At 47.2% G+C, this 27,493-nt stretch overlaps 1 protein-coding gene across 3 annotated transcripts in view; it reads right to left on the bottom strand.

The window, feature by feature from the left end:
• Positions 1-468: 468 nt before the first annotated feature.
• Positions 469-27,493, bottom strand: part of ZBTB16 (zinc finger and BTB domain containing 16) — a 190,216-nt gene continuing 163,191 nt past the window's right edge. For all 3 annotated transcript variants that reach the window (XM_035138957.3, XM_035138956.3, XM_035138955.3), the window contains exons 5-7: positions 20,500-20,670; positions 10,420-10,587; positions 469-7,843 (exon numbers count right to left, since the gene is read on the bottom strand). In XM_035138957.3, coding sequence (XP_034994848.2) covers positions 7,614-7,843; positions 10,420-10,587; positions 20,500-20,670 — 569 coding nt within the window. In that variant the 3' untranslated portion in view covers positions 469-7,613. The remainder of the gene's footprint in view (positions 7,844-10,419; positions 10,588-20,499; positions 20,671-27,493) is intronic.

The raw sequence follows: 27,493 nt of genomic DNA, 5'->3' as shown, positions 1-27,493 counted from the left end.
TAATGAAAGTGCCAGGCAAACTTCCCTGGGGAGAGCATTCCATAGACAGGGAGCCACTGCAGAGAAGGCCCATTCTTGTGTTGACACCCTCCAGACCTCTCGAGGAGGAGGCACACGAAGGAGGGCCTTGGGAGATGATCTCAGGGTCCAGGTAGGTTCATATGGACTCCATTGGAGGGTGGTGGACTTTATTAGAAGCTTTTAAACAGAGGTGGGATGGCCATCCATCATGGAGGCTTTAGTTGTGATTGCAGGGGGTTGGACTAGATGACTCTGGGGGGATCCTTCCAGCTCAACAATCCTATCATTTGAAGGCATTGCCGGAGTCAGTGGGGTGGGAGAGGACATTTGGAATGAGGCAAGTTAGTTCATCACATGTAACCAATCCTGCCACCCCAGCAGTAACAAAAAATAAAAAAATAAAAATAAATATGCAGGGAGCCAAAGGAAACACTGAGGCAACAGGTATCAACGACTGAATTAACTTTATTGGTTTTTTTTTTCCTAACTGCAGATTCAAGGTATACAACTGAACATTGCTATTTTCCTTATGAGACTTATAAATAAAAATACAAAAAATGTCCACTACAAAAAAATCTACTGTTAGTAGGATGTAAAAAATATTCTCTTTGCTATAGAAGGCACAAACTTCACTTAGTGACAAATGGAGAGAGAAAAAAACCTGCAGCAGTAAATTCTTTAATTTTTTTTAAACCTTTTCTTAATTTTTTTTCCTCGCCAGAAACACTGAAGATTTTACAAAGGACCACACCTGCACCCAACACAGAAGGACAGATGCAGAGGCAGACAGCGGCAACTAGTAGGTGGGGGAGGGACATCACAACTTTTTAATCAGGGTGGGGGAGGGAATCTGATTTATGGTGTGTGTGTGTGTTTGTGTGTGTGTGTGTTATCTTTCAGCTAAATGCGTCTGTGACTCTAGAGGAACACATAACGAGACTCACAAGCAGCACTGCAAAGGAACAAATGGAAGAATATTTTGTACAGAGGAAAAAAAATACACAATGAAGGAAGGGGTGGGGGTGGGAAACCCCAAATCGAAACATAACAATAGCAACAACAATAAAAAAAACAAAAAACAAATGGGCACCTTCTAAAGTTAGGCTAACAGGAGGTGCTGAGGTAGACGGAGCCAGGACAGCAATTAAAAACACTATTTATTCTTTTTTTTTTAATACGAAGCAATCAAACTGGCACTTGTGCTGTCACAACGTTAAGAGACAAGCAAAAAAACAAAACGAAAACAAACAAACAAAAATTAATAATAAGCTTTAAATTTGCTTGGTCCAGAAGGACAACAATTGGTCCTCAGTGCTATAATATATATTTATATATATATATATATTTTATGAACATAAAACGTCATGGAGACATAGCATGGCTTCTTAGCCTCGAAAGATCATGCATACTTTTAACACTATGTAAAACAAACACCAAGACACACGCCCAGATATTGGCACCCTAGGGTGCCCAGGGATGTCATGGCAGCAGGGGGAGCAAATGTGAGTGAGGAAGTTCTCCAGGCCCAGGCAAGATCGGGAGACTCATCCAGACCCTTGTTTAATATGGACGGTAAGCTTCCTCTGCCTCCATTAATTATCCATTGCCCACGTGACGTTCTCCTCCAAATCACTACCTTCCAAGACTTGGCTCTCCCTTGGTCCAGGTTCTCTCATACCTATCTCCTGTCATTGTGTGGGAAAATCCAGATCGAAGGAGGGGAGAACGTTGGAAGGAGGAGGAGAACGTCATATGGGGCAAGAGAGAAGGAATGGAAACACATGATGCGCTTCCTGTCCACACTGAATGGCAGTATGGATGAGCCCTCGGATTCTTTCTCTATCCCCACCCTACAGCTCAGGATGGCGGGCGATTGAGCGAGAGAACCTCACACCGCAACAGAAGAGCAAGCTTTCAGGGAGAAGGGGCTGGTGGGTGGGTGTAGCAGAAGACTTGTAGAACAATTGGAGTGAACGCTAATGGGAAAGGTGGCTGACAAGTTGTTGCCTCTATTAGTACAACAGAGCACATTATTTACCATGGTGGCATTCTGGAACAAGAAGAAGCAACTTCAGGGTTTTTTTAAGCGCTGAAACCTACAGGAAGCCGGGAGCTTGGAAGCGGGGGGAAAGGGGCATATGAGAAAAAAAAAACTCAAATAAAGGACATTAGAGCATACCACGACATCCCCTTTGCAACAAAGTCCATTTCCCCAGGGTACCAAATAACTGAGCAGGCATTGCAGCAATTTCCCCCTCTTTTAAATGTGAAAAAAAAATCCTTTCCTTTTTTTTTTTTAACCAGGCACAAAGATAAAACAAGCCATCTTCCCAAAGTTGTGTCGAGGATACTAAATCAGTGCCTGTCTTGCTCCCTCCGCCACAAAGCAGCAAAAACAATACAAAAGGAAAAAAGTTATCTTTTTCTTTCTCACACAGACATGCAGAAAATGCACACTCGCACATGTATGTACTGTATACAATGCATCTGAAAATGCTTTCTGTTTTTTTAAAAAAGTTTATTCCCAAAGCAATATGCTTGCAAAAAAATAAAAGTGTTACGCAGGACAGCCAGAATTGTGAATTTCCATATGGCGGGTGGGCAAAGTTTGAAGGAAAATTGTGTAAGGCATTTGTAACCCAGAGTACCATAAAGTGTGCTAAAAATGGCAGTTTAAGTGGGGGTTATTTGCGTGGCAAATGGAACACAGCGAACAGGCCACTCTACAGAGCACCTCGCAAAAACTGCTGGTGCTTTGAAGTTGGGGGATCCCTTTCCCTTCTAAATTCAGATCTGGTTTGTGCGATCCTAACTTTTAGATCAAGTCAACAACATGCTTCCCCATCCCCCCCAACCTGGCAATTTTCTGGATTGTGTTGTGTTCACTGATCAAAAACAACTTCGCCCACATTCCCATCGACATTCATAATGAGGCATACGCCTTGCAAACAACCAAAATATTCAGAGGGAAATGGCATCTTCCTGCAGAAGCGGGAAGGGGAGTTGCAGTGAAAACGGGCATTTCCGGTAAGGATGCCTCCATCGGAAACAGCAAGTATTGCCCCTGCCTCCCTGCTTACCTCAAGGCCACATTTCTGGACGCAGAAAGGCCCACACAGAGGTTGACCAGGAGGTTAAATGCATTTCCCAAAGTGCGCTTAGGAAGCTGCGATTTCACCCTGATTTAGTACCATCCTATGTGATGCTAGATTACAACAATACTGCTATTATTTAATACTAGGGCTCACACACACACACAGGCATACAGATTCCTGTTCACATTACAAAAGGAGCGGGGTCAGAGAGAGAACATCATTCTGCTTAAAACTGACACAGGGACTAACAAATGTTACAAAAATATTACACTCTGCAAATAATGTCATCAGTCCAACAATTTCAGCTTGGTGGGCGGGTGGGGCGGAAGGGCAAAGGCTCCTCAAACGAGCAACCCCCCCTTTTTTTTTTAATAAAGAAAACAACAACAACACCATCAATAGCCCAATAATGTTGGGAGCACATAGACACAACCTTATGGCCATCTCTGGCAAAATGTGACATTGGTACATTTACTGCATATTTCTCTTTAAAGGGTCTGCCTTAAATGACGTCATTTTTTTCACATTATAAACAAAACTCTACTTAGCTATTCACATATTCAAGTTTAACTGTTTGTTTTTCTTCCTTTACCAAATCGCTAACTTTTTCACTAAACTGTCAAAACTCTCTCGAGTGTTACAATGACACATATTCTCTCTCCTCTTATTACTCCCCCTCCCTCCCTCCTTCCCTCCCCCCAACCCAGTTTAAGGCCTTCAGTATTTAACCAACAGTTGAGACAAGATCAGAGGGGCGGGGCGGGGGGGTGTTTAGTGGACAGCAGTACTGAGACACTCCGTTAAAATTCCCTTTTCTTCCATCTATGCAAGGCTCCCCAAAAACTTTCTTTCCCCCATATATAAAATGAAGCTAAATTACAGAATAAAATTTACACTGGCAAAATATAAAGCATGAGATGAAAATTGAAATGAACATCACAAAGCGAAAAGAAAAGAAAAGAACTTAACAAAAAAACCACAAATATTGCAAAAATGTGCTTCCGTTACTGCGAAAAAAAAACCCTCTCACCAACCCCCCCCCTCCCCAATTTAAAAGAGGTAGCTTTCAAGATAATACGACCCGCTTTCCATCAGGTGGGCCATTAAAACAAAACACCAATTTTGGTAATAATAATACATGATAAAATAAAAATAAGGCTGACGTGGGAACCAACTGCCACGGCGCTTTTGTGGCTGTGCTGTGGCACTTTGGCGCATCACGCAAATGCTCTCTCTGCAGGCGCCGTGATGCAGACCTTTCAGCAATCAACCTAAAACACTTCTCTCCCCCCTCCCCCGCAAAAAAAGCCAATGCAAACAAGCTCATGAGGTCACAAGAAACTGAGGTAATTTCAAGTACAATGTGCTAAATGCAGAAATCATTAAACGTAACATAAAATTAAGAAAGCAAAGACAAAGGAAAGCAAAAACAACAACCCTTTCCCATTCGACTCCTTCAGAGACAGAGGATTGGGCAGGAGAATTGGAGGGTGGGTGGGGGCGGGCATGTTTCAAAAGCTATCGCCTGGGTGGGGGGGTGGACAGAAGGAGGAAGTGGGCCTCACTTGTACTTAGGGCACCTTGTCAAGAGGGACAAGGAAGAATTCAAGATCGCTGCCCGGATTGTAGCAGGAAGTATGAGATGCAGGAGAACTAAGGAAGTCGGAAAAAGAGGGAGGGGCGCAGCACCCCAAGACAAGCTTTCAGATATTGCTGAACTACAATATCCATCATCCTTTGCAGTTGGCCATGCTGGCTGCTGGGAGCTGTAGTCCAGCAACATCTGGAAAGCTGTAGGCTCCCTGCTCCCTGCTCTAAGAAGGTGGCAGGCAACTCATAGGACAGGTCCTTCCCATGGACAACAACTAGCTGGCCCACCGCAGCTAATGTAACTCCAAGCAAAGTCCTCACTGGGGGGTTTCAGGAAGGGGGGGGTTGAACCCTACCACACACACACACTGCTTACAGTCAACATTTCCCTCCCAAATTCCACAAGAGATAGAGGCTCAATCTGTGCTTTTCACCCTTTGGCCTGACCTACCAGGATAGGCAAGGGTGTAGCATGGGTTGCCGGTGCCCAGGGCAGGATAAGCAAGTGTTGCATTTCCCCAGTGGACTGGACAGCGATCAGTCCCTTTACCGTCCAGCATCTAATCAAGGGAGTCTCTCCTTGCAAACTAGCTCCAACCTGGGAGCAGGGATAAGGCAGAGAAACACGAAACTGTGTCTCCTCACTCTCCCTTGCAGCAAGGCGTTGTGGACCATACATGTGGCTCCGTCAGTGCTTTCGTGCCTTTCTCTTCCTCCCTCCCTCCTCGATGGGTGGCATCACTGACCTCCACTCTTTCCCTCTTGGTTGGCCCAGGGGTGGGACACTCCTGGGCATCCCTTTGCTGGCCAAGAGGTGAAGAAGGCCCCGGCACTGCCCCAGCCCCAAAGGACCTGGGAATGGATTGTCTCCCTGCAGCTCCAGCTTTTATGAAGGAGCCTGTTGTGGGGGAACCTTGTTGCACCCCCTCAGAAATTTGCACCTGTGGCCACGGCCCCCTGCCCCTCCACGCTATGCCACGGAGGATGGGTTATCTCTCTGTTGACCTACTGTAGTAAGAATGCAAAGTGCCTCCGTGGTTGCTCTAGGCAGACTGCACTTGCCTCGCTGGGCCAGCAGTTCCTCCCCAACTTTTGTGCAGATAGTATGAAGGCTGGCAATGGTGGGTTGGGGGAAGCATGTGCCTTTGATGCCCATTCAGCCCTAAGAGGGGCGACTCATGCACATGAGCCCATGAAGTCCCCTTGGACACTGCAGGAAATTGCAATCCCAATTCAGTAAACTAGGCATGGCAACTGGGCACTATTATTGGCTATGGAAGGTAAGACTCTGCAAATGCAGAGTGCCCCATTGCTAAGAATTGGTATTATGGCTGGATAGCTACTAAGGCCCTAGGCTTCCTCGTGCCCACCAATAATGCAAATGTCAGCCTCATCTTTTAGTTCAATGATGGGGCTGGTCCCATGTTCACAAAAGAATGTGTGCATGGACCTTGCCCCTTCACGGAAGTAAATGGGGAAATTCTGTGTACAACAGACCCCTCTCCTAAATCCCAGGGTCATCAGATCAGAGTGCTTGTTCCTGGAAGCCATTGCGTCTCCCACCAGCCTCTTCTGAAAGGCTCCTCCGAGAAGGCTGATCACTCATATTAAGAAATGTGCAAAATTATGCTGTTCCTAACTGGTTTCTCTCACCCGAACCCCTCTCCCACTCCCACTCAAAAGAAAACATTAAATTAAATTTAAAAGAATGCATAGAATGGTCTTTGGTCAGGAGAAAGCATTGTGACCTAGAAGGGATGGTCTACAGGTGAGTTGTGTGCTCTTGTAAACTCAACTTGACCTTAGTCATGCTCTGTGGGAAAATCTGGATTTTGCCTCAGGAGCACAGCCATGATGCAAACGATAGGCCCAAAATGGAAGCACAGGGAGGGGTGTCTATAGGGGAAATAGTGACAATGTGATATGCAGGCACCTCAGGACTTCCCTTGCCCTCTCCACTCCCCACTCCCCACTCTGAAGAGCAAAGTAAGAACAGTCCTACCCTCCCCCTTGGGTACGGCCAGACACAAACACTCAGCACTCCCACCCCTTCTGCCCTGCAAGGCCCTCAAGACTGAGGAAAGCAGAGCACAATGCTCCACAAACCATCTGAAGCTTTCACCCCCCCCCCGCACCTTCTGTGGCACACCTCTCCAATCCCACACCACTTCATTGGTGCCCCCTCAACCTCTGGCAACACTCCTAATCCAAAGAGAATGGACCGGGAGGTCGAGTCACCTGCCAAAGGGATGGGATGGGGAAAGCAGGTGAAGAGCAGCTTCTAGGGAATGTTGACACTGTAAACTGAAGCCTGTCCTGACTGGTGTCCTTCTCCCCAAGGATTGTGGGGTGCTAGGGATCTGCATCTAAATGAGGTCACAATATACCTAACAGAGAATCCTCAAAGGTCTCATAAGACTGCAGTTCCCAGGGTTCCTTGGGGAAAATCAGGACGGCAACGCAGGAGTGAGGACTTGGTTTCAGTTTACAACATGAATGAGGCCTCGGTGAAATGCAACCGCCCAACTAAGGAGTAGAAGAGGCTGCAACCTTTAGGCCCTTTATGTGCATGGAGAGACAGAGACACACATGAGGCAACTGAAGACATGGCTAGGGCTGGGCTGAGAGAGGGGTGGGCTTTTTGTTGTTGTTGTTGTTAGCCTCTTGTGGGTTTTGGCCAGGGAACTCCAAAGAGTTTCACTCCTCCTTCTCTTACTCCCGCTGCGATTGCAACAAGGACCCTCATGAGCTAGGAAGGACAGAAACAGAACTGGGTGGGGTGGGATTGGGGAGAGAAAAAAAGAAGAAGGGAAAGGGAGAGAAGGGAGGCCAGAGACCACTTAGGGGGGTGGTTGGTTTTTGCCCAGTCCTTCCCAGCTTCATCCCTCCATCCCTCCTCTTGTCCTGTTAGACATAGCAAAGGTACAGATAGGTCTTCTCTATCCTCCAGTCGGTGGGGATATCTTCCGGCTTGTGGCCTTTCATGTGCTTCTGCATGGCAGAAAGACTCGGGCAGTACTCCAGGCAGATCGTGCACTGATACGGGGAGGCTCCGTTGTGGGTCCTGAGGTGCTTGATCATGGCAGAGTAGTCTCGGGACCGCTGGTGGCAGAGCTTGCACTCAAAGGGCTTCTCACCTGCAAGGAGAGAACCAAGGTGGGGGGCAAGGGAAGAGTCACCGGTTTGGGAAAAATGACATCTCTGGGTAGCGACTAGGCCAAAAATCAACCCTTCTGTTTCTCAAGGGGTTTTGATCCCCTGTGAAAGAGGTTTCCATTGTTACGCCCTATCCTCAAGACTCTTGAGAATTCCTTGGGGTTTTTGGTGGGTTTCAAACAGGGTGGCCAAGGGTGGTGTGTTTTTGATTCCCAGAAAAAAAATTTCTCCAGTGCTCTGCAGCCTCCATGCTTCCTGATCTGAAAAAAAAACCCAAGGGAGGAGGTTTACACTGGGCTTTGATGAAACATGGACACCTAGGGAGGCTGCAGGGTGCAGATATCCAAGAGATGTATTTTTGAATTGAATGAAAGAAAGGACCCTACAAAACCCCCAAATTACCATTAAAAAGATCAGTATTTATGTATTTATTCATTTACTTAATTAATTACATTTGTATTCCACCTTTCCTCCAAGGAGCTCAAGTTGGGGTGCATAGTTTTCCTCCCTACCATTTTATCCTCAGAACAGCCCTGTGAGGTAGGCTGGGTTGAGAGTGAGTGACTGGTTCAACATCACCCACTGAGTTTCATGGGTGGGGGGGGATTTGAACCCTAGTCTCTCTCATGTTGTAGTCTTAAAGTACTTAAAGTGTACTTCAATCCAACATTTTGTGCCACGGGAGCCTAATGATTCTGCAGAAAGCAAGGCTGAATTCCTCAGCCTGGTCAAATAAAATCTGAGCTATTTTGTTGTTGTTGTTGCATAATTCATTCTTTGCAAGTCATGGGAAAGAGCTATGCCCAGACTTTTGAGATTTCAGAATTGCTATAAGCACTGGAAGCTTTTTAAAAAGGCAGCAGAGATCCTCCTGGTTACCATGCAGATGACCATCACCTTTACAGCAGAGTTACTCGGTTTTTCCCAGAGAGATATGTTTCGATACTGTCCACGGCAGCCCCGATCGAAAGCCAAAGGGGGCTCCTTTTGACGCAGTAATTAACTGCCTCAGTCTTCTCAATATTGATACCTGCTCTGTGCACAGACAGAGCGAATAATGAAGTAATGAACAGCAAAAGTGATCTAAATATTGACCTGCTATTTATAATAGTTGTGGGCTGCTGATGCACTCAGCAATTCACTAGTTGGCAGTGAGAGATCTGGGTTCCACAGTACACAAGAATTCTTCTGTCTTGTACTCAAAAAAGTGGGGAATCCCACGTTCGGCAGCAAAAGCATGGGGAAGTGGCATGTGAAATAAGGGAAATTGTCCTCAGGGCTGCCTATATAGAGGGCTGCCTTCTGCTCCAACCATGAAGGCAGAAATAGGAATATAGGAATCTGTCATATTGAATCAGACCATTGGTCCATCTCGCTCAGTCTACTCTGATGGACAGTGGCTCTGTAGGGTTTCAGAAGAGTCTTTCCCAGCCCTAATTGGAGATGCAAGGGACCTTCTGCATGCAAAGCAGATGTTCTATCACTGAGCTATCACAAATGATTGCATAGATGTCATTTTCAGCTTCATTTCTTCACCCCCCTTCCGTACCAATTGATGGCACCCCTGAATGTCTCTTATGGAGCACGTGTGAGTTGCAAAGGTTCTGGAGCCAAGGGCCCGTGTCTCAGCTCATCTTGAGCATGTGTGAGGCCTTACAGGGGGAGGGTGTGTGACACATCGCTTCTGTTCCCTGTGAAATTCTGGGGTGGGGGTGGGGATTTAGATGTGGCATGGATGAGCTGCCTTTCCAGGAAGCTTGAACCCTCTCCTTGAGGACACCTGCTCAACTTCCAAAGGAATCCAAGGGATGCCATTCAGAAATCACAGATCAAGAAAAGCGAGGGAGCCAGCATTGTGCATGCATCTCACTTTTTTGAATGACAATAGTTCACTTTCACTCTGCTGCTTTCCCTATCCTGTTCAGTGCAAATGGAGGGAGAACAGACTGAGCTCCTCTCTAAGGAGTCTGCTTTTGAGCCAGGGGTTACCAGTCACTCTTCATCACCCCCATCCCCAGTATAATGCCATCTCCTATATATCTGGGGCTTTTCTGTATTATTATTATTATTATTACTACTACTACTGACTGCTCAATGCCTAAATTGGCTTCTAAGTGGTTTGCTAAATATAGCTTACAAGGGCTAGCAGGGTGATATTAGGAAACGGTTGCAGAGCCCAATGAGAGTGTGGATTTTGAGCGTTATATTGGTCCATCTAGGTCAGTACTTCTACTGATCCACCTAGCTCAGTGCTATCTGTTGCATCTGGCAGTAATTCTGTTAGATATAAATTCTTTGCATTGGAGATGCCAGGGATTGAGCCAAGGACTTCCTTGCAATGCACGTGCCCTACAGCTGAGCAACAGGACTATCCATGCATACTGTATATGGAGCTGCCATATTCTTGCTCCTACTCTCTCAGTATTTCCTGCTCTGACAGCCACCCTCCACATTCTTTTCTAGCTCTGCTGCTGCCTGAGCTCCTGAGATGCCGAGCAGTGAACTGGCATCTTCTGCATGGAAAGCCTGAGATCCACGGCTGAATCCCTTTCCTTACCTGTGTGGACCCTGTAGTGGGTCTCCAGCTGATGCTTGAGGCTGAACTTCTTGCCACAGCCGTTGCATTCGTAGGGCTTCTCTCCAGTGTGGATGCGCTTGTGGCCCTTCAGAGTGCTCTCGTCCCGGAAGCAGCTGCCACAAAACTCGCACTCGTATGGGTGGTCACCTACAACCAGATGGGGACTGTCAGTGGGGGAAGGCACAAGCTGGATATAAGTCAATAGAAACAAAAGGGGGCCCAGGGGTCATTCCTTGCCCTGACCCCAGCTACAGCCCATAGCATACAAGAGACATTTAAGGATGGCTTAGTCCAGCAGGTAGTGTTGAGCTGGAGTTCCAGCACCTTGGATAGCACCAAGCAGACCTCTTGCTCTGTCAAGAAGAGCCTCCTTCATGGAAAGAAGATAAAGTCCCTGCCAGAGAAAAATGGCAAATGAAGCTGTTGGACTATGCCGAAATGGCAAAACTGACCGGAAAACTCAGGAACCAGGAAGACCAACCTTTTAATAAGGAATGGGGAAAATATTACAATTCACCTTAAAGGTCACTGTAAGCAGTTGAAAACATTATCAGGCCTGCAGTTACACTTGTAATGTAGCAAGAACGATGGATACAATGAAGTTATAAAAAACTTGGATTATTTAAACAAAGTTGCAGTAGGAAAGGTTTAATAACAGAACCCAGGGAGGGGAAGGTAGGAAGCCAAGAGATTTGGGAGAATCTTGTAACTTTGGATGTGTTGTGGTATGATTGTAAACTTAAATACATAAAACCAAATAAAAAATATTATTAAAAAAGAGGAGGAGGGGGGAGGAGGAGGGGGGGAGGAGGAGGAGGGGGAGTAGTTTGGATTTGATATACTGCTTTATCACTACCCTGAGGAGTCTCAAAGCAGCTAACATTCTCCTTTCCCTTCCTCCCCCACAACAAACACTCTGTGAGGTGAGTGGGGCTGAGAGACCTCAGAGAAGTGTGACTAGCCCAAGGTCACCCAGCAGCTGCATGTGGAGGAGTGGAGTCACGAACCCGGTTCACCAGATTACGAGTCTATCACTCTTAACCACTACACCACACTGGCTCCTTCAGGAGCCTTGTTCAGGTGCAAACTGTGTGGAAGGGGAGCAAGACTCCAACTCCACTCTTGGCATCCATAAATTAGGCAATTAGGTCTGAAGGGAGCATAGCTGCCAAGTTATCCCTTTTTTAAAGGGATTTCCCATTATGCTGAATAGGCTTCCTCGCGAGAAAAGGGAAAACTTGGCAGCTATGGAAGGGAGAGGTGGCTACACTTGTATAGTCTCATCCGTATGATCAGGAGTCTTGACCAACTGCCCCCCCCCACATCACATGGAAAAGTCTACAGGCTTACAGCCAGCACCCTCTTCAGATACTTGTCCAACATTCAAAGGTTGTGGCAGAGCAGGGATCTGACTCAGGGAGCTTCTTGATGACAGGATCCAGCTTAGAGCAACCGTTCCTCCATGGGTGGCCTTCCAGATTCCGCTGATCTCTCCTCTGTGTCAGAGTCCTGGCTCTGGGCCAGGGTTAGGGGTCACAGTAGGTTGAATGGCGCGTACATGGGGGTGAGATGAAAGAAGATTCTGAATGGGTGGAAATCTGCGTGCCTCAATAGGCATTTCAAAATGGCAGCTGTGCAATGGCTCCTTTGCTCTTTCTGTCGGCCATCCTTTGTGGGAATTAGCAGCTTCTCAGCTGAGGGGCTGAGGCTGCTGTATCTGGTCACAGCCTTTCTTGACTTTGGATTTGGTGCCCTTGGGAGGTTTGAGATCCTGGCTCAGGAGAGGCAGGTGCTAACAAGGCATGCAACTTCCCAGCCTGAGAAGCAAATCCAAAAAAGGGGCTAGGAGCGCTTAGTAGAGCGAGGCGCAGCTGATGGAGAGGGCTGCTGTGCTGGAGAGAGGAAGGGACCCCATTAGGGAGAGGTCACCCCCACCCCAGCATGCTGCTAACAAGAATGAGACCAAGGAAGGTAATGGAAGAGGCATGTTCTGTTCCTCTACAACAATTCTCTGTTTCTTGCCAGGAAGCGGTTTAGGAACATCTGCATGAAAACTCATACCAGGCAGTCCTTCTCAAAGGAGCCATAGTTTGCTCGGCACCAAGATGGGGGAAACCAACTACACAAATCATTGGGATGAAGGACAACTGTGAGTCATTAAAGAAGCCCAAGATGGTGATGTGATGGTCATTGTGCAAAAAGAGGACATGGTGTGTGTGTGTGTGTGTGTGTGTGTGGGTGCAGGTACTGATGGTCTGGGCAGAGCCTTCTCTAACCTCGTGCCCTCCAGATGTTTTGGACCACAATTCCCACCAGCCGCCAGCCAGTTTGGGAGCTGTAGTTCAAAACTTCTGGAGGACACCAGGTTGGTGCAGGTGATCTAACAGACCTAACTGACACTCAAGTGGAAGAATCATAGAATTGTAGAGTTAGAAGGGACCCTAAGGGTCATCTAGTCCAGTGTTTCCTAAACTTGGCTCTCCAGCTGTTTTTGGACTACAACTCCCATCATCCTTAGCTAGGCAAGACCAGTGGTCAGGGATTATGGGAACTGTAGTCCAAAAACAGCTGGAGACTCAAATTTAGGAAACACTGATCTAATCCAGGCATCCCCAAACTTCGGCCCTCCAGATGTTTTGGACTACAATTCCCATCTTCCCTGACCACTGGTCCTGCTAGCTAGGGATCATGGGAGTTGTAGGCCAAAACATCTGGAGGGCCGCAGTTTGGGGGTGCCTGATCTAGTCCAACTCCCTGCAATGCAGGAATATCAACTAAGGCACCTATGACAGATGGCCATCCAATGTCTTCTTAAAAACCTCCTAGGAAGGAGAGTCCACAACCTCCCGAGGGAGTCCTTTCCAAAGAGTATAATCTTGTGGTGAAACACCCCCCTTCCCCTGGATGCACTTGGGACGCTACAAATTTGCTCTCCTGTACATGTCAATTTCAAACATCATTATTCCCTAGAGCATTTATTGATTTTTAAAATGGAATTTACCCCCAACAGATCTGCCAGGATCTGGGAATCTGGAGTTCAACCCTGTTTCCACCTGATTTGCCACAGCTTCCTGCTGATCCCCTGAAAAAGTCCTAGTCCCACTCAGCAATAGGGCCCCATCTATGAAATGACAGAGCCAGCAACTTGATCAAGAGGTTGGGTCTTTGTGACACGACTCTGTTTAATGCACAGGTAGCCAATGTGGCTCTCTCCAGATGTTGTTGGACTACAACTCTCATAATCCCTGGCCATGCTGGCTGATAGGAATTGTGGTCCAGCATTTTGCAGGCACAAAACTTGTTATCCATCCCATGGGCTAATGGATCCCTAGGCTGATGCTCATGAAAGGTTTTCACCCAGGATGGCAACTCCCCACGCAGATTTTGCCTTACCCAGTATTTTTTAGAAGCTGGTTCCCTTTCTTCTCTCTCTCTCTCTCTCTCTCTCTCTCTCTCTCTCTCTCTCTCTCTCTCTCTCTCTCTCTCTCTCTCTCTGAGGGCCCCTATTTTGGAAGAACACTCACTCATGCCATCTGCTTCCAATGTGCCACTGTGCTCTGGGCCAATCAAGTGGGTTAACCCACAATTAAGTGAGTACTTATCAATGTACATACAGTTCCAATCAAACAGACTTTTAATTGTCTATAACCATAGGCCATGACGAAAGAGGGCATACAATTAAGAAAACATGTGTGTTCCTGACACTTCTGGTTTGGGGCACAGGAACTGAGGGGTGGGTTGGTGCGATTCACATATGAATTGGAAAGAAAAGACAGACACTCTCTGAAGAAACAGTCAAGGCATGCTTAGACAATGTCCTTTTGCTTGTCGGTCTCTTCCTATCTTGGTCAATTGGTCAACAATCCAGAGCCCACATGAACTGTGTGTGTGTGTGTGTGTGTGTGTGTGTGTGTGTGTGTGTGTAGAGAGTAGACTTTGGAGAACAATTGGTCTGTTTTGAGGCAAGTCTCTTCTGCTGGGGAAAGCTCACTGCCTAAGAAATCACTTGCAAATTAGGCACCACAGGAATACATTGGGCATGGTTCACTGGTAAGTTTGGCTACAGATGCCCAGTGATACAAGGGGGTGGGGGGTGGCACAAGGGAACTAGTTCCCCTTGCACACCATCCCTTTGTGTCACTGGGGCTTGTGGGGCCAAAATTCCCACTGGATCATGCCCCATATCATTTGCCTTTTAGGACACCAAGCACTAAAAATCTCTAGATTTTTGCCACCAGCTTCACCAATCTATTGCCCCCTCCCCCTCCCCTTCACCTCCAGCACCTGCCCCCCTTTCCCCAGTATTGCTTCTTAAGGCAAGGAGGGAAAAAAGGTGAAGGGATTCCAGCTCCTTTTAGCTTTTTTCCCTTTTCAGTTTTTTTATAAAAAATATATTTATTACAGAAGCCGAACGGAAGGACAATAAAGATAGATTGATCGCCCAAGACTTTGTTCATGAATATTTAAATATCGCTGATTTGTCTTGTCAGTGTAATTACAATCTTCTCTGGGCTTGGCGGATCCGACGACCACAAGTTTATGGTAAAGAATGGCCCCACTGTATTTCACTTGTCCCGTTGCAGATGTGCAGAGCCGCCAAGCGTGTAATGCCGCTCGCATTTCATACATTTTCCTCAGCTGCTGAAGGCTTAAGTCATCCACAATGACCTACGCTTTTTCATTATCCCCATGTCAAACCAAACTCGTGCCTGAGCATAAATTGTCCTTCTTGTTATAGACTTGCAGGCTGCCGCCTCCACTTCCTCTTTACAATGATATTTTACTCTCTTCCTTTTCTCTCCTCCCTCATCCTGCTGCCCTCTGCCCTCCCCTCCTTGGGCATCACCCCACCCCCTTTTTCCTCAATTAGGACCCTCGTTGCCTCAATTACAGCAAACCCCGCCCCCAATATTGTTAATCTTTTCTTTTTAAAATGCAGCAACCCGATGCGTACTAACAACATGCACACCTTGTATTCCTTCTGCTGCAGAGAGGAGCAGCCTATGAAGGGGCCCCCAGAGACAGGGAAGAACAGAAGAAGCTGCCGCATACTGAACTGGACAATTGGGCCCATCTAACTCAATATTGTTTACACTGACTGGCAGCAGCTCTCCAGGGTCTCAGTCCAGAAATCTCTCCCAGAATTAGCTAGAGATGCTGGGGATTGAACCTGGGACCTTCGGCATGCAAAGCCACAGGCTCTACTACTGAGCTATGGCCCTTCCCTGACGAAAGTCTTTCTTCTAAGCATCTTCTTCTGAGTATCCCTTTCTGAGTATATTCTGCCTTATATTGACTCAGACCATGAGCATTACTCTTCAAATACTCAGTTGGTTAGAGCGTGGTGCTGAAAACACCAAGGCGGCAGGTTTGATCCCCATAAGGTTCTTGCATTGCAGGGGGTTGGACTAGATGATCCTCAGGGTCCCTTCCAACTCTTCGATTCTATGATTCACTTCCAACTTTGATCTAGGATCCTACTGCTTCTCCCAGCCCCACCTGGAGATGCCAACAGGGATTGAACCTGGAACCTTCTGCATGCAAAGCCACATGCTCTACTACTGAGCCTATATTCCCTCTTTCAACTACTCTAGGAGACGGAATTTTGGGCCAGCCTTGGCAGGTGCCAAACAAGAATTTTGTGGTTGCCGAGACCACAAGAGGTGGGCTTTTGTCCCCAGCCCTGTGCTTCACCTGGAACACCCAGCACAAAGTTAAGGTTAGCCCCAGTGTTGCCCTCTCCATCTCCAAACTGGGGAGGGAGGTGGGGGCAAGGAGACAAGTCCTGTAACCGGGGCTGGGCTTCCAAGTGTTCCAAGCAAGAAAGGTAATGGGCCTTAAGACTGTGTTGGAGCCTAGCGTGGCACAATATGCACCTGACTGCTTTGGGCAAGCCACTAGTCCTCAACTTGAGCCCCTGAACCATATAAACCAACCTCATGGTGGTGTTGGGTCACTTGAGGCCCCACAAACACTATGGGCTGTATTAAATGCTTGTGTTACTCAGAGGAGACCCACAGAAAATAACGGGCATGGCTAACTTAGGTATAATGATTTCAGTGGGTCTACTCTAAGTAGAGCTTATTAGGCTACAATTAAATGCTTCACACTGGAAAGAGTGCTATCAAACTCCTGCCATGGCAAGGACCCTGGATTCCAATTCAGTGCTGCCCTTTCTGATCTTCATACTACTGATACCCATGCTTTCTAATTCCCACATGCAAACAAACAACCTCCTCAAACCACGTCAGATTATTATTATTATTTTTCAGAAAAAGCAACATGCAAGCTTCGATGGCAATCAGATGGCAGTCACATCTTCTGATTCCCCATATTCTATTGGGGATTTCTGAGATTATTATGATTATTATTTGAGAGAGAGAGAGAGAGAGAGAGTTCTCTCTCCAACTTAGGCTCACTGTTCTAAGCAGAGCATTGAAATTCCAGAGCCTGTATGAGCAAATTCAATTATAAAGCCAATCACATGCTAAATGAGCTTAAATCTGCACACTTGAAGTGCTCACACCAATGACACCTGCTTTAGGAGCCATATAGAGGGAGGAAACTGGAGCTGCATTTGGGGTACTGTACACACACACACCAGCTGCCAGACAGCAACGATAACAGCAAGAAAAATCCCATTTATGGCACGTTGATTAACTTTGCAAGGCCTCTTAATGAGGTTGACATTAAGTCCGGGACAAATGGGACTAATTAGAGCCCCCTCTGGCCGCTTGGCTGCACCTGTGACCCGGCCTCTCCATTGTTACCTGCTGCATTCGTGAGCCGGCTGAGTGGCCAATGCGGAGGCTTGTAGGCCGCCTCGCTGGCGCAGCAAAGGGTTTTATTATACAGCCGGCCAAGTAAATCAGGGATCCGTCAATGCCAGCAGCTCGGTTGGCCCTGTGTACTGAACGCAGCTGCTGATGCTAAACACGCAGCCCTGGAAGCAAATGGGGACGGGGAGGATGGAATATTAATGAGGCAGAGCAGAAAGCCTGCGAGTGACGTGAGCATCAGCTAAGCTCTCGGAAAGAGCCGGAGAGGCAATCTTAACATTGTGCAACTGTACATCTCACAGAAGGAGAATAAAATTGACAGCCCAGAGGCTGAGAAAGCAGGTTCTACATGAGCATATGAGGAGAGCATGGGACTTCCTGCCAACACTGCACTGCGTTGGGTGGTGAAATGACAGAGCTCACACGAGTGCACTCACAGGTAGACTCCCCCTGAACAAGGAGGTTCCATTCAGCTATCCTGGCCAAGAGCATTGCTGCTCAAATACCTGTCCTTTATGAATTTGCCTTTTCCTTCCGAAAAGCTTTAGTGGCCATCGCTCCATCCTGACTAAAGGCCCACAACAAATTCCCAGCCACTACTACGTAGGAGAAAAGTGCAGCTCGAGGAAAGGAGCAAAGAGACATTTTATAAAAGGGATGATATTTAAAGCATTGCTCTATATTCAGCTGCATCTGGAATTGTTTCCCAGAGCCAGAAGTTTCATCCTTCCCCGGGATTCGGCACTTAAAGGAATGGGGAAGGGGAAGCCCACACGTCAGTGGATTAATAGCATTAGCCCTCCTCCAATCGAAGGCAGCTTTCCAAAAGCACTTCCTGATGCAATTTAAATCCCAATCGCATGCAGCACAGGTTCTTAATCCCATTAAGAACCGGCGGGGGGGGGGGGAGAGAGAGAGATTGGCCTAGTGAGCTGTATCAGTTGAATTGTGATCACTTGCCCACTTATTAAGGTCATATGACAGATCACGTCTCGGCCCCACCTCTCATCTTCTGGCCCACAAACCAAATTTCCAGAGGCAGAAGTACAGCAGTTATCAACTGCCTCAGCGAGGGGGGGGGGAACCAGATGTTCCTGGGCTCCCAACTCTCATTGTCTCTGGTCTGACGGCCATGTTGATGGAAGCTGGAGTGCTGCACAATCTGAAGGGTCACAGGCTCCTCACCCCAAATTGCAACTTTGAGAAGAGGCTGGGAAGGGAGTATCCAAAAGTTACCCTTGGCTTGAGAGAGGGGAAATGGTCCTTTATCTGTATGGTGGACAGAGGCCTCTTGGAAATAAAGAATATCTCACACCAGGGATGTGGTAAGAGACTGAATGGGGGGGGGGTCTCACACAATGGTGACCACTCCTGTTCTGTTCCTGATAAGTAGGGTGGGGGGAAGCAGGCTTCAAGTAGGGCCTGCTCACCCTGACCTCTGAGCTTTGATCATGCCTGCCTGCTCACCTCAGGGCCAACAAACCTGCCAGCATTTCATTTCCCCCATCTTCAGTGGATTTCTCCACATGTCCACATCAGTTTCCTTTATATATATATATATATATATATAAAATGAAAACTCTTCACCAACATTTTAGTGCAAATTCCTCCTAATATATACATTTTTTCCATATGCAACTTTGCAAAGTACACAATCTTGCAAAGCAATATAATGCATTTTGTTATCCTGCTTCTCCAGATATATTTGCTTTTATGCACCCTATGCCAGTAGAGTCATACCTCTGGATACGAATGCTGCGGGTTGCGTACAACACGGGTTACGAATGCGCCGAACCCGGAAGTAACGGAACAGGTTACTTCCGGGTTCGGCGGTTCACAAATGCTCAGAAGAGCCGAATCGCGACCCGCGCATGTGCAGAAGCGCAGACGCGGGTTGTGTACTGCTCATGTTGCGAACGGGGCTCTGGAACGGATCCTGTTCTCAACCAGAGCTACCACTGTATATGCATTTTGTGCAGATTACCAGGCTGAAGAACTGCATTGTAAAATTCAGAAAAGTGCAAATTTCAGCGTGTTGCTGCATTTTGGTTAGTGTCTTGTTTTGGAAAGGTAGGTTCACCTTTAAATGCAGGCCAAATTGAAGTCACCCCCCCCCCATCACTCAGGCTGGTATGACAAGGAGGTGGCAGTGGTGGAGGCAGATGTTTTGCAGTGCCCCTTTCCTGAAAGGGAAGAAGCTGGCATGAGCTTCCCCGGCATCCACAGAAGGAGGTTCCACATATTGACTAGCACTGCTAACCCCTTTCTCCTTCCCCGCATACAATCTGCTGGCATGGAAATGGCGGCAGGTGCTTTGCAAACTCAAAAGCATCGTGCAGGTGCCCAGAAGCACCATCCCCAAATAACAATTGTTTTATGGGCAGTGTAAAGTGGATAGCCTTTGTAGGGAGCAATGGATTTCACAGAAATAGTTTTGTTGCAGGGAATCCTAAGTAAAGTTCTCATTTAAACCTCTAACAGTGTTTATGGCAGATCCTAAGGACTGTGCCTTTACTAGTGAAAATGTCAAGCATAATCCCTCTTTGAGTGTTTGCTAAATGAAGTGCAGTTTCGTTTCAAACATGCCTCAACGTTACCTTATACCCAGAACTTGGAATTAGTTGCCCTGGGACCCCCAATGTCAGGAGTCCTTGTTGCAGATCCATAAATCTCCCCTGCCACTCAGAGAGGATCCTTGGGTTCACAGTTTTTTACCGGGGTGGGGCGGGGGGTGGGGGTGGGGATGAAGGATATACACCAGGCATCCCCAAACTTCGGCCCTCCAGATGTTTTGGACTACAATTCCCATCATCCCTGACCACTGGTCCTCTGAGCTAGGGATCATGGGAGTTGTAGGCCAAAACATCTGGAGGGCCGCAGTTTGGGGATGCCTGATATACACCTCCCCAGTCTCAGTGATGTTGCCTCACTCCCATCTTCACTGAGGGAGTTTGTCGCAGTTCCCTCAAGCCAGTCTAAGTTTAACCTCCAACCCTTTTATAATAATAATAATAATAATAATAATAATAATAATAATAATAATAATAATATATTATTTATATCCCACCCATCTGGCTGGGCCTCCCCAGCCACTCTAGGTGGCTTCCAACAGAAATATTAAAATACAATAGTCTGTCAAACATTAAAAGCTTCCCTAAACAGGGCTGCCTTCACATGTCCTCTAAAAGTCTGGTAGTTGTTTTTTCTCCTTGACATCTGGTGGGAGGGCGTTCCACAGGGCGGGTGCCACTACCGAGAAGGCCCTTTGTGGTCTGCTTACCTGTATGGGACCGCAGGTGCCTCTTGAGGGCTGTGTGGCTGGGGAAGGTGCGGTTGCACTCGCTGCAAATGTAGCTGCGCACTCCGGCATGCACCTCCATGTGCTGCTGCAGGGCGGTCTGGGTCTGGAATCGTTTCCCACAGAGCAGGCAGAAGACGGCCATGTCCGAGCCTGTAGGGAGAGAGGGAGAAGGGGTTCTCATCAGCTGTTTCACCTTTGTACCATGCCTGAGCAAGTGGTCTAGACACCAGCAGCACAGCACACGAGGCTGGGTGGAACTGGGAGTAGACTCTCGTCTTAAACTGCACTGCAAGTTTCTAGACCTCATGGCTGTCAAGGTAAATGTGCTGGAAACAGCCAACCCCAGACAGGAGGGCAGAGGAAGTAGCAGCTCCAGTTGTCGCCAGCTGAGGCTTTAAAGAAATGGCTGTGTTTAAAAGCATGCAAAGATACACAGTTCAAAATTCTACTAGCTGAACCATTCATTCTGTTTTTGTCATCATGGAGAGAAGCCAGGAATTATGCAAAGTGCCCAAGTCTCGCCCTCTAAACACTGAAAATGTTATTCAGTTATTTCACTGGCTTTTAAAAATAATAATAAAGCAGGTTATCCCAAAGCCAAATTCAGTGACTTTTCTGCTGACCCCTAGAAATCTTGATGTACATGTGGCCTGTCTGTTCCCATGCCTATGCAGAAACAAACAAATATTCAGATAAGCTTAATTTGTGACAGCTTATTCAGACTGGAACTTCAGTTTGGCTTTGTGGAGAGTGGTGCAAACAAAGGTTTGCCAATGACAAGGTGGCTGCAGAAGCAGAGGGGCACCTTACATCGTACGCATCAAAACAAGTGACTTTTGATATAACTATCAAAAGGAGTAATCAGAAAAGCATATTAGAAAAACGTACGCCTCCACTAATGAAACCTGATTGCACTAGTTAGGAAGGAAATTAAATTAAAATAAAATAAAGGGCAAATTAAAAAAAAGTAGAAGTGTTATGATGTGCACATGGTGGCTTTTAAATTTCATCAGCTGAAATTGGGAAGAGAATGCTCCCCCCCCCTAATGTGCTTCCAGAATATCCATCTGCAAGAAGGAGGTAATTTTGAAGAAGTAAAATTAAAAATATTAACTATCACTTTAAAGATGCCTCTTTGCAGGAAAGTGGAGAGGAAAGCAGAGAAGAGCCCCTGGCTCTGCTTTCATCTGATGACTAGTTAATGACAACAGTAAGACTTTTTACAATGTAACAGCAATCTGGAAATACACAGCTGAAGACTTGCAGGGAGGTAAACAACACAGGAAGGAGGAGCAGTTTGGGGCATGGGGCATGGCTTACTTCCAAAACTGCAGCAGGCAAACCTACCAGCCTCTGACCCCAAAGTTCTCCTTCCTGTCCTTAGAAACCCAACCCATATTCCTGGCCAATTCTGGCCTTTGGGCAGGGCTGGCCCACTGAAGAGTTCAGGTGAGTTGATTGCCTCAGGCAACAGAGCGCACAGGGGCAGGAGATTCCAAGGTCAATCTTTCTCTCCCCACCTTTGTTTCTTATGCCAATCTTCACTCACCCTGTCTTCCCTGGCACCCCATTTTGGGGTTTGCCTCAGGTGCCAAAATGTCTTGAGCCAGCCCTACCTTTGGGGATCTTAGCTCAATGGCCGAGGGCATGTTTTACATACACAAGGTTCCGAGTTCAATCCCCGGCATCTTCCGATATACAGAAAGGCTCCTGTCCAAAACTGCAGACAGCTGCTGTAGATGACACTGAGCTAGACTTGACTTAAGCCAAGCTTCCTATGTTTCCTCAAACACAAACTTTTGGAGTAGCTCCTGAGGAGGTGGAATGCCACAACTTTGCAGGAAGCAGCGAAGGATATTGGCATTCTTAGTTTTGCCCATTAGATGCAGAGCTGGCCTTTGATTTAGGGAGAGTTTCACATGTTTAGGGCTCTGGAAGTCCCAGCAAACAGCTGATCAGAGCTGATTGTCACGACTTCAAAGCACCACACAGGGCTTTTTGCATGCGGTTTGCAAAGAGCCACCTGCTGTGTTTTGAAGTCTATCCAATCAGCTGCTTTAAAAGCCTGGTGATCACTAGGACTTCAGAAGCACTGCATGAAAAGCTCCTGGAGCACTGACGGCCAGCTGATTGGTGGCACTGCAGAAGCTCCCTTTGGCTCATCCCAGTCCTGATGTCATGTGTGATGGCAGGTGATTGGCAGGTGGACATGGCTCAGACAAATGGGGAGGGTGCAGAAGGCCAGAGATTCTCCACCCCATTCTGTAGGCTTGTTGCCTGCCCAGGTGTGCCTGGATTTCTAACCTGAAATACATCTTTGTGAAATCTGAACAGGAGGTGTGCTTCCTGATTACAGACACCTTCAATGCGGATGGCCCACTCAACCCCTACACATATTCAATCAGAAGAAATAGGTGGGAAAATAATCTTCCCTCTTTCATCCCTTGCACTGCTTGAAATCCACCGGAGAAATATCAGCCAAAGAGCTTACAAGCCTATGAACCAGAGACATAAAGTTGTTCAATGGCCTGTATCCATAGAGGCAGTAAATCTGCCCCGCGACCACGTTCCAATATTTACACATCATCAATAACAAATACCCAATGACCTTTGTGCTATTAAACAATTTGCTTTTCTTTATGCATAGTTGATTGTTCTGAAATGTATGAGTCAGTGCAAATTGCATTACCCAGGGAAGATTAAAGCGAGGAAATGCTGGCTTTTTTTGGAGGCCCATTAGAACGCGAGGAGGGTGGAAATAAAATTATCTTGAAAATTGTATTAGCGATTCATTAGCGACACCGCACTATTGCAAGGTAAGCACTGGATCTGCACTGCCTTTAAAGGAAAAAGAAAGAAAAGAAACGAGAAGCAATCCACACTTCATTTACGTGCCAGAAATGAACCCTCCAGGAATACGTTTGCAAGGAATAGGGAGAGATGCCAATTGCTTCTATTGCAACAGCCAAATCAGGCTGAATGTCAGGTGGGAATTGTTACAGGACAGCATCCGCATGCCAGAACTGTGACTCTATTGCAGGCACCCCCAAACTGCGGCCCTCCAGATGTTTTGGACTACAATTCCCATCATCCCTGACCACCGGTCCTGTTAGCTAGGGATCATGGGAGTTGTAGGCCAAAACATCTGGAGGGCCACAGTTTGGGGATGCCTGCACTAGATGCTTCTGGGAAGCCCAGAAAAAGGGCACGATGGCAAGAGAGAGCCATCCCTGAGCATGATGATGGGAGTTGTAGTACAACAGCACCTGTGGACCTGAAGCTGAAGAACACTGAACTAGATCCTGGGAGGTCAGGGTTCAATTCCCCGCACTGTCCCTCAGCGTAACCTACCACATAGGGTTATTGTTAGGATGGGGGGCGGGATCAGGAGGGGGAGAACCCCTACCATTCGCTTTCTCTTTCTCTTATTTCAGACATAGCCAAATAATTTTTTTAAGGGGCTGTCACATGGAAAATGGAGCAAGCTTGCTTTCTGCTGTTCTGGAGGGTAGGTCTCTAACCAATGGCTTCAAGTTACAAGAAAGGAGACTGACTAAACATCAGGGAGAACTTGGACCCCTCTGAGAAAGAGATGCTCAGGCACTTGCTGGAGCAGGCTTCCTCAACCTCGGTCCTCCTGATGTTTTGGGACTACAACTCCCATGATCCCTAGCTAGCAGGACCAGTGGTCAGGGATGCTGGGAATTGTAGTCTCAAAACATCTGGAGGGCCGAGGTTGAGGAAGCCTGTGCTGAAGTCTCTGCAAAATCTGTTTCCACCTGTGCATGCTTCCACATGTGCTTAGACTAGGCATCCCCAAACTGCGGCCCTCCGGATGTTTTGGGATTACAACTCCCATCATCCCTGACCATTGGTCCAGTTAGCTAGGGATGATTGGAGTTGTAGTCCCAAAACATCTGGAGGGCCGAAGTTTGGGGCTGCCTGGCTTAGACCTTTAAGGGGAACCAAGGGAGTAGGGCAAGAGAGCAGCACAGCTGCAGACGATTTCAGGTGCTTGCACCTTCAGAGCGAAAGGCTCTCATTACCCTGCATCATAAGTGCCGACTTAATTAGGGAGAGGGACCTCTAAATAGAAACAGGCTTTTTTTGGGTAACAATTTGCTGAGCAAGAAATGTGTGTCAGTGCTGGGAAAGAAGGTAGAGAGGTACTATGAAGTCAACAAACCCAAAGCGTTGCCAAAAGGAACCTCACTGCTCCTGATGTGGGCTTTCAGAGCACTTTCCCTACCTCTCCAGGGCATGAAGAAGAACACAGAAAGGTTGCAAACACTCTCAGAACTCAGAGACTTTGCACTTCTTAAATAGGTACCTATACCAGGCAACAATTTCTGGGTTGCCAACTGATCTGACTTACCTTGCTCGTTTTGCTTTTAAAGGCAGCGTGATATGTGGAAATGCTATGGCAGGGGTGGCCAACTCCCAAGAAACTGCGATCTACTCACAGAGTTAAAGACTGGCAGTGATCTACCCCCTTTTTCGGGGTTCAGGTCAAAGTTTTTGAGCTTTTTTTTAGGGAAGTGGGAAGCCCGTTTCTTGGGTGTTCAGGTCAAAGTTTTTGAGCTTTTGTTTTAGGAAGGAAAGCCCTGTTATGTGGGGTTCAGGTCAAACTTGTCAAGCTTCTTTTAGGGAAGAGGGAAGTCCCATTTTTGGGGGGTGAAGGGTCAAAATGTTGATTTTTTTTTAGGGGAGCCAAAGTTGTTCAGCTTCTTTGGGGGGAGCCACTGATCTACCAGTGATCTACCACAGACGTCCAGTGATCTACCGGTAGATCACGATCTACCTGTCGGACGTGCCTGTGCTATGGGAAGGGTTGCAGCTCATGAACATGAACATTTTGTTCGTGTGGAAGATCCCAGGTTCAGTTCCTGACACCTCCAGTCTCTGCCAATCAGAGTTGCCAGCTGCCAATCAGAGTTGACAGTACTGAACTAGATGGACTTGGTATAAAGCAGCTCCTGATGTTTCTTCCTAATCACGGGGGGGGGGGGAGTTTCCTGTGGCACGGAGAGGTAACATGATCTCTTGCTAATGCCTGAAGACAGTGGAGCATCATCCATTGAGGTGAGTGGGCATTGCCCCACCAAACTCAGTCTTCCCTCAGCCAAACCTCCACCTGCTTGCCTTCTTACAACAAATCAAGGGGGTAGCCCTGGCTGTCAGCTTCCTCCTCAGTCTCAGTTTGGTCCTTGCAGAACTCAGCAAAATGAGAAGAGCCTGCTAGATCAGGCCAATAGCCCTAATGCCAGATTGGGCTGCATGCTGCCATTACTGATGGGAAGTCAAATTGAGTGTGAGGAGAGGGTGAAATAAATACACTTAAGAATGCCCTGTATTCATAAGCATACGGCCTCTGGCAGTGGAGGTAGAACATAGCCGGCAGGGTTCTCCTGGTAGCCTTTTCAGGAGAAGGGAGGTAAAGAGTCTAGAACATAGCATATGGAGGGCCAAGTTTGGGGGTGCCTGGTCTAGAATTTGTTGGCTCTACCTATGATTGCCTTCCCTGCCTTCTGCCTACTATGTAGTCCCATTGGACAGCAGCCAGCCCTGACCAGAGAGACGCAACAGCTGATGTTGGGTGGCTAGGAACTGAGATCTTAAATATTCCATGGTGTCACAGAGCACGGCTTGGCCGAGGATTTCAGGGCACTGGGAGAAAAATTAAATGGTAGTCACTGCATTTAGGTAAGCTTAAAACCAGGAGACCAGGACCCACCAATGTAGGTGATGGTTAGAAAGTTGGACTAGGAGCTAGGAGACCAGGATTTAAACTCTTAGCCTTAACTGGGTGACCTTTAGCCAGTCTCTATCTTACAACCTAACCAACCCTCTTCTTCTTTCTTTAAAGAAACTTCATTCATTTTTAAAACAAAGACAAAATACAGACAGCATCAAACATACTGATACAAAAAAGGAGGAGAGCAAAGCTAGGTAGATGGAAGGGAAGGGAAGGGTACAGGGTTATTCTGAAGATAAAATAGAGAAGGTAGGAACCATGTATGGAGAAAAGGTGGGCTATAAATGTGGTAGCAATGGTAGGGCAACCATAGAGGGCACTTTCCCCAGGACCCTTCAAACCTGGAGCCAGTCCTATGGCGACATCTCCCCACTCCCAGCCGAACCCCTCAACCGAACCAATCCTTCTCAAAGAACTCTATTCACGGGGTGGGGATGGAGAAAACTCTTATGAATGCAAGCTGCTTCCTTGCGCCCCAGCGACCGTCGATGCATCGGGTAAAACCTCCTTTTTCATTCAAGGATGTGCCTGCCCCCTCTTCTACACAAAACCCTGCAGCACGCCAGCTCGGTGGGAGACAGGTTTCTGTCTGCATCTTAAGAGGATGCAAAAGAAGCTGGGCTGACAGAAGAATGTACAGTTCAACTCCCCCACTTCTGACGTTCTCTTTATCTCTCTCTCTCTCTCTCCCTGCACCCCAATTTGTAACAAACACTTTCTCCTCCATTCCTCTTTTGGAAGTGCCCCCTCCTTTCCGAGTGGCCCCACTCTGGACTGCATTCCAGCTATTTTCCTGTGTTGTCGATTCGGTGCATATTGCTATGTGCACACACTTCACAGCTGATGCTTTTCCATACTTCGACAACCCCCCCCCCCAAAGCCTCAAACAAAAGCAGGCTGAGAAGAGTCTTTATTGGCAGCTATTGCCCTAAGGAAAGGCAGGGAAGGGTCAGTACAAGGATGCACAGTTCCTTCCTATCAAAAACCCCTGCAAACCTCAAAAAGCTTGCAGAGTCTCATATCACCTTAGAAAGGTCCTCTCCCCAAAATGCCACTGCAAATTCTTTTCTTCTCTGTGCTTTTTGGGGGGTGAGTGGGTTGGGGCAAGATAAGGTGCATTCATGGATTGTGAACGGAACAGGTCAAATATCTACACACATTTATTTTTAAAAAATAAGGCAAAGGGTTATGCCCAAGTCCCATGACTGTGATCTTTCC

This window comes from Zootoca vivipara, chromosome 14, assembly GCF_965207765.1.
Source record: "Zootoca vivipara chromosome 14, rZooViv2.hap1.1, whole genome shotgun sequence".
In the NCBI taxonomy this organism is placed as follows: domain Eukaryota; kingdom Metazoa; phylum Chordata; class Lepidosauria; order Squamata; family Lacertidae; genus Zootoca; species Zootoca vivipara.
The sequence above is the reverse complement of the archived record's forward strand: the minus strand, read 5'-3'. Positions and strand labels throughout refer to the sequence as shown.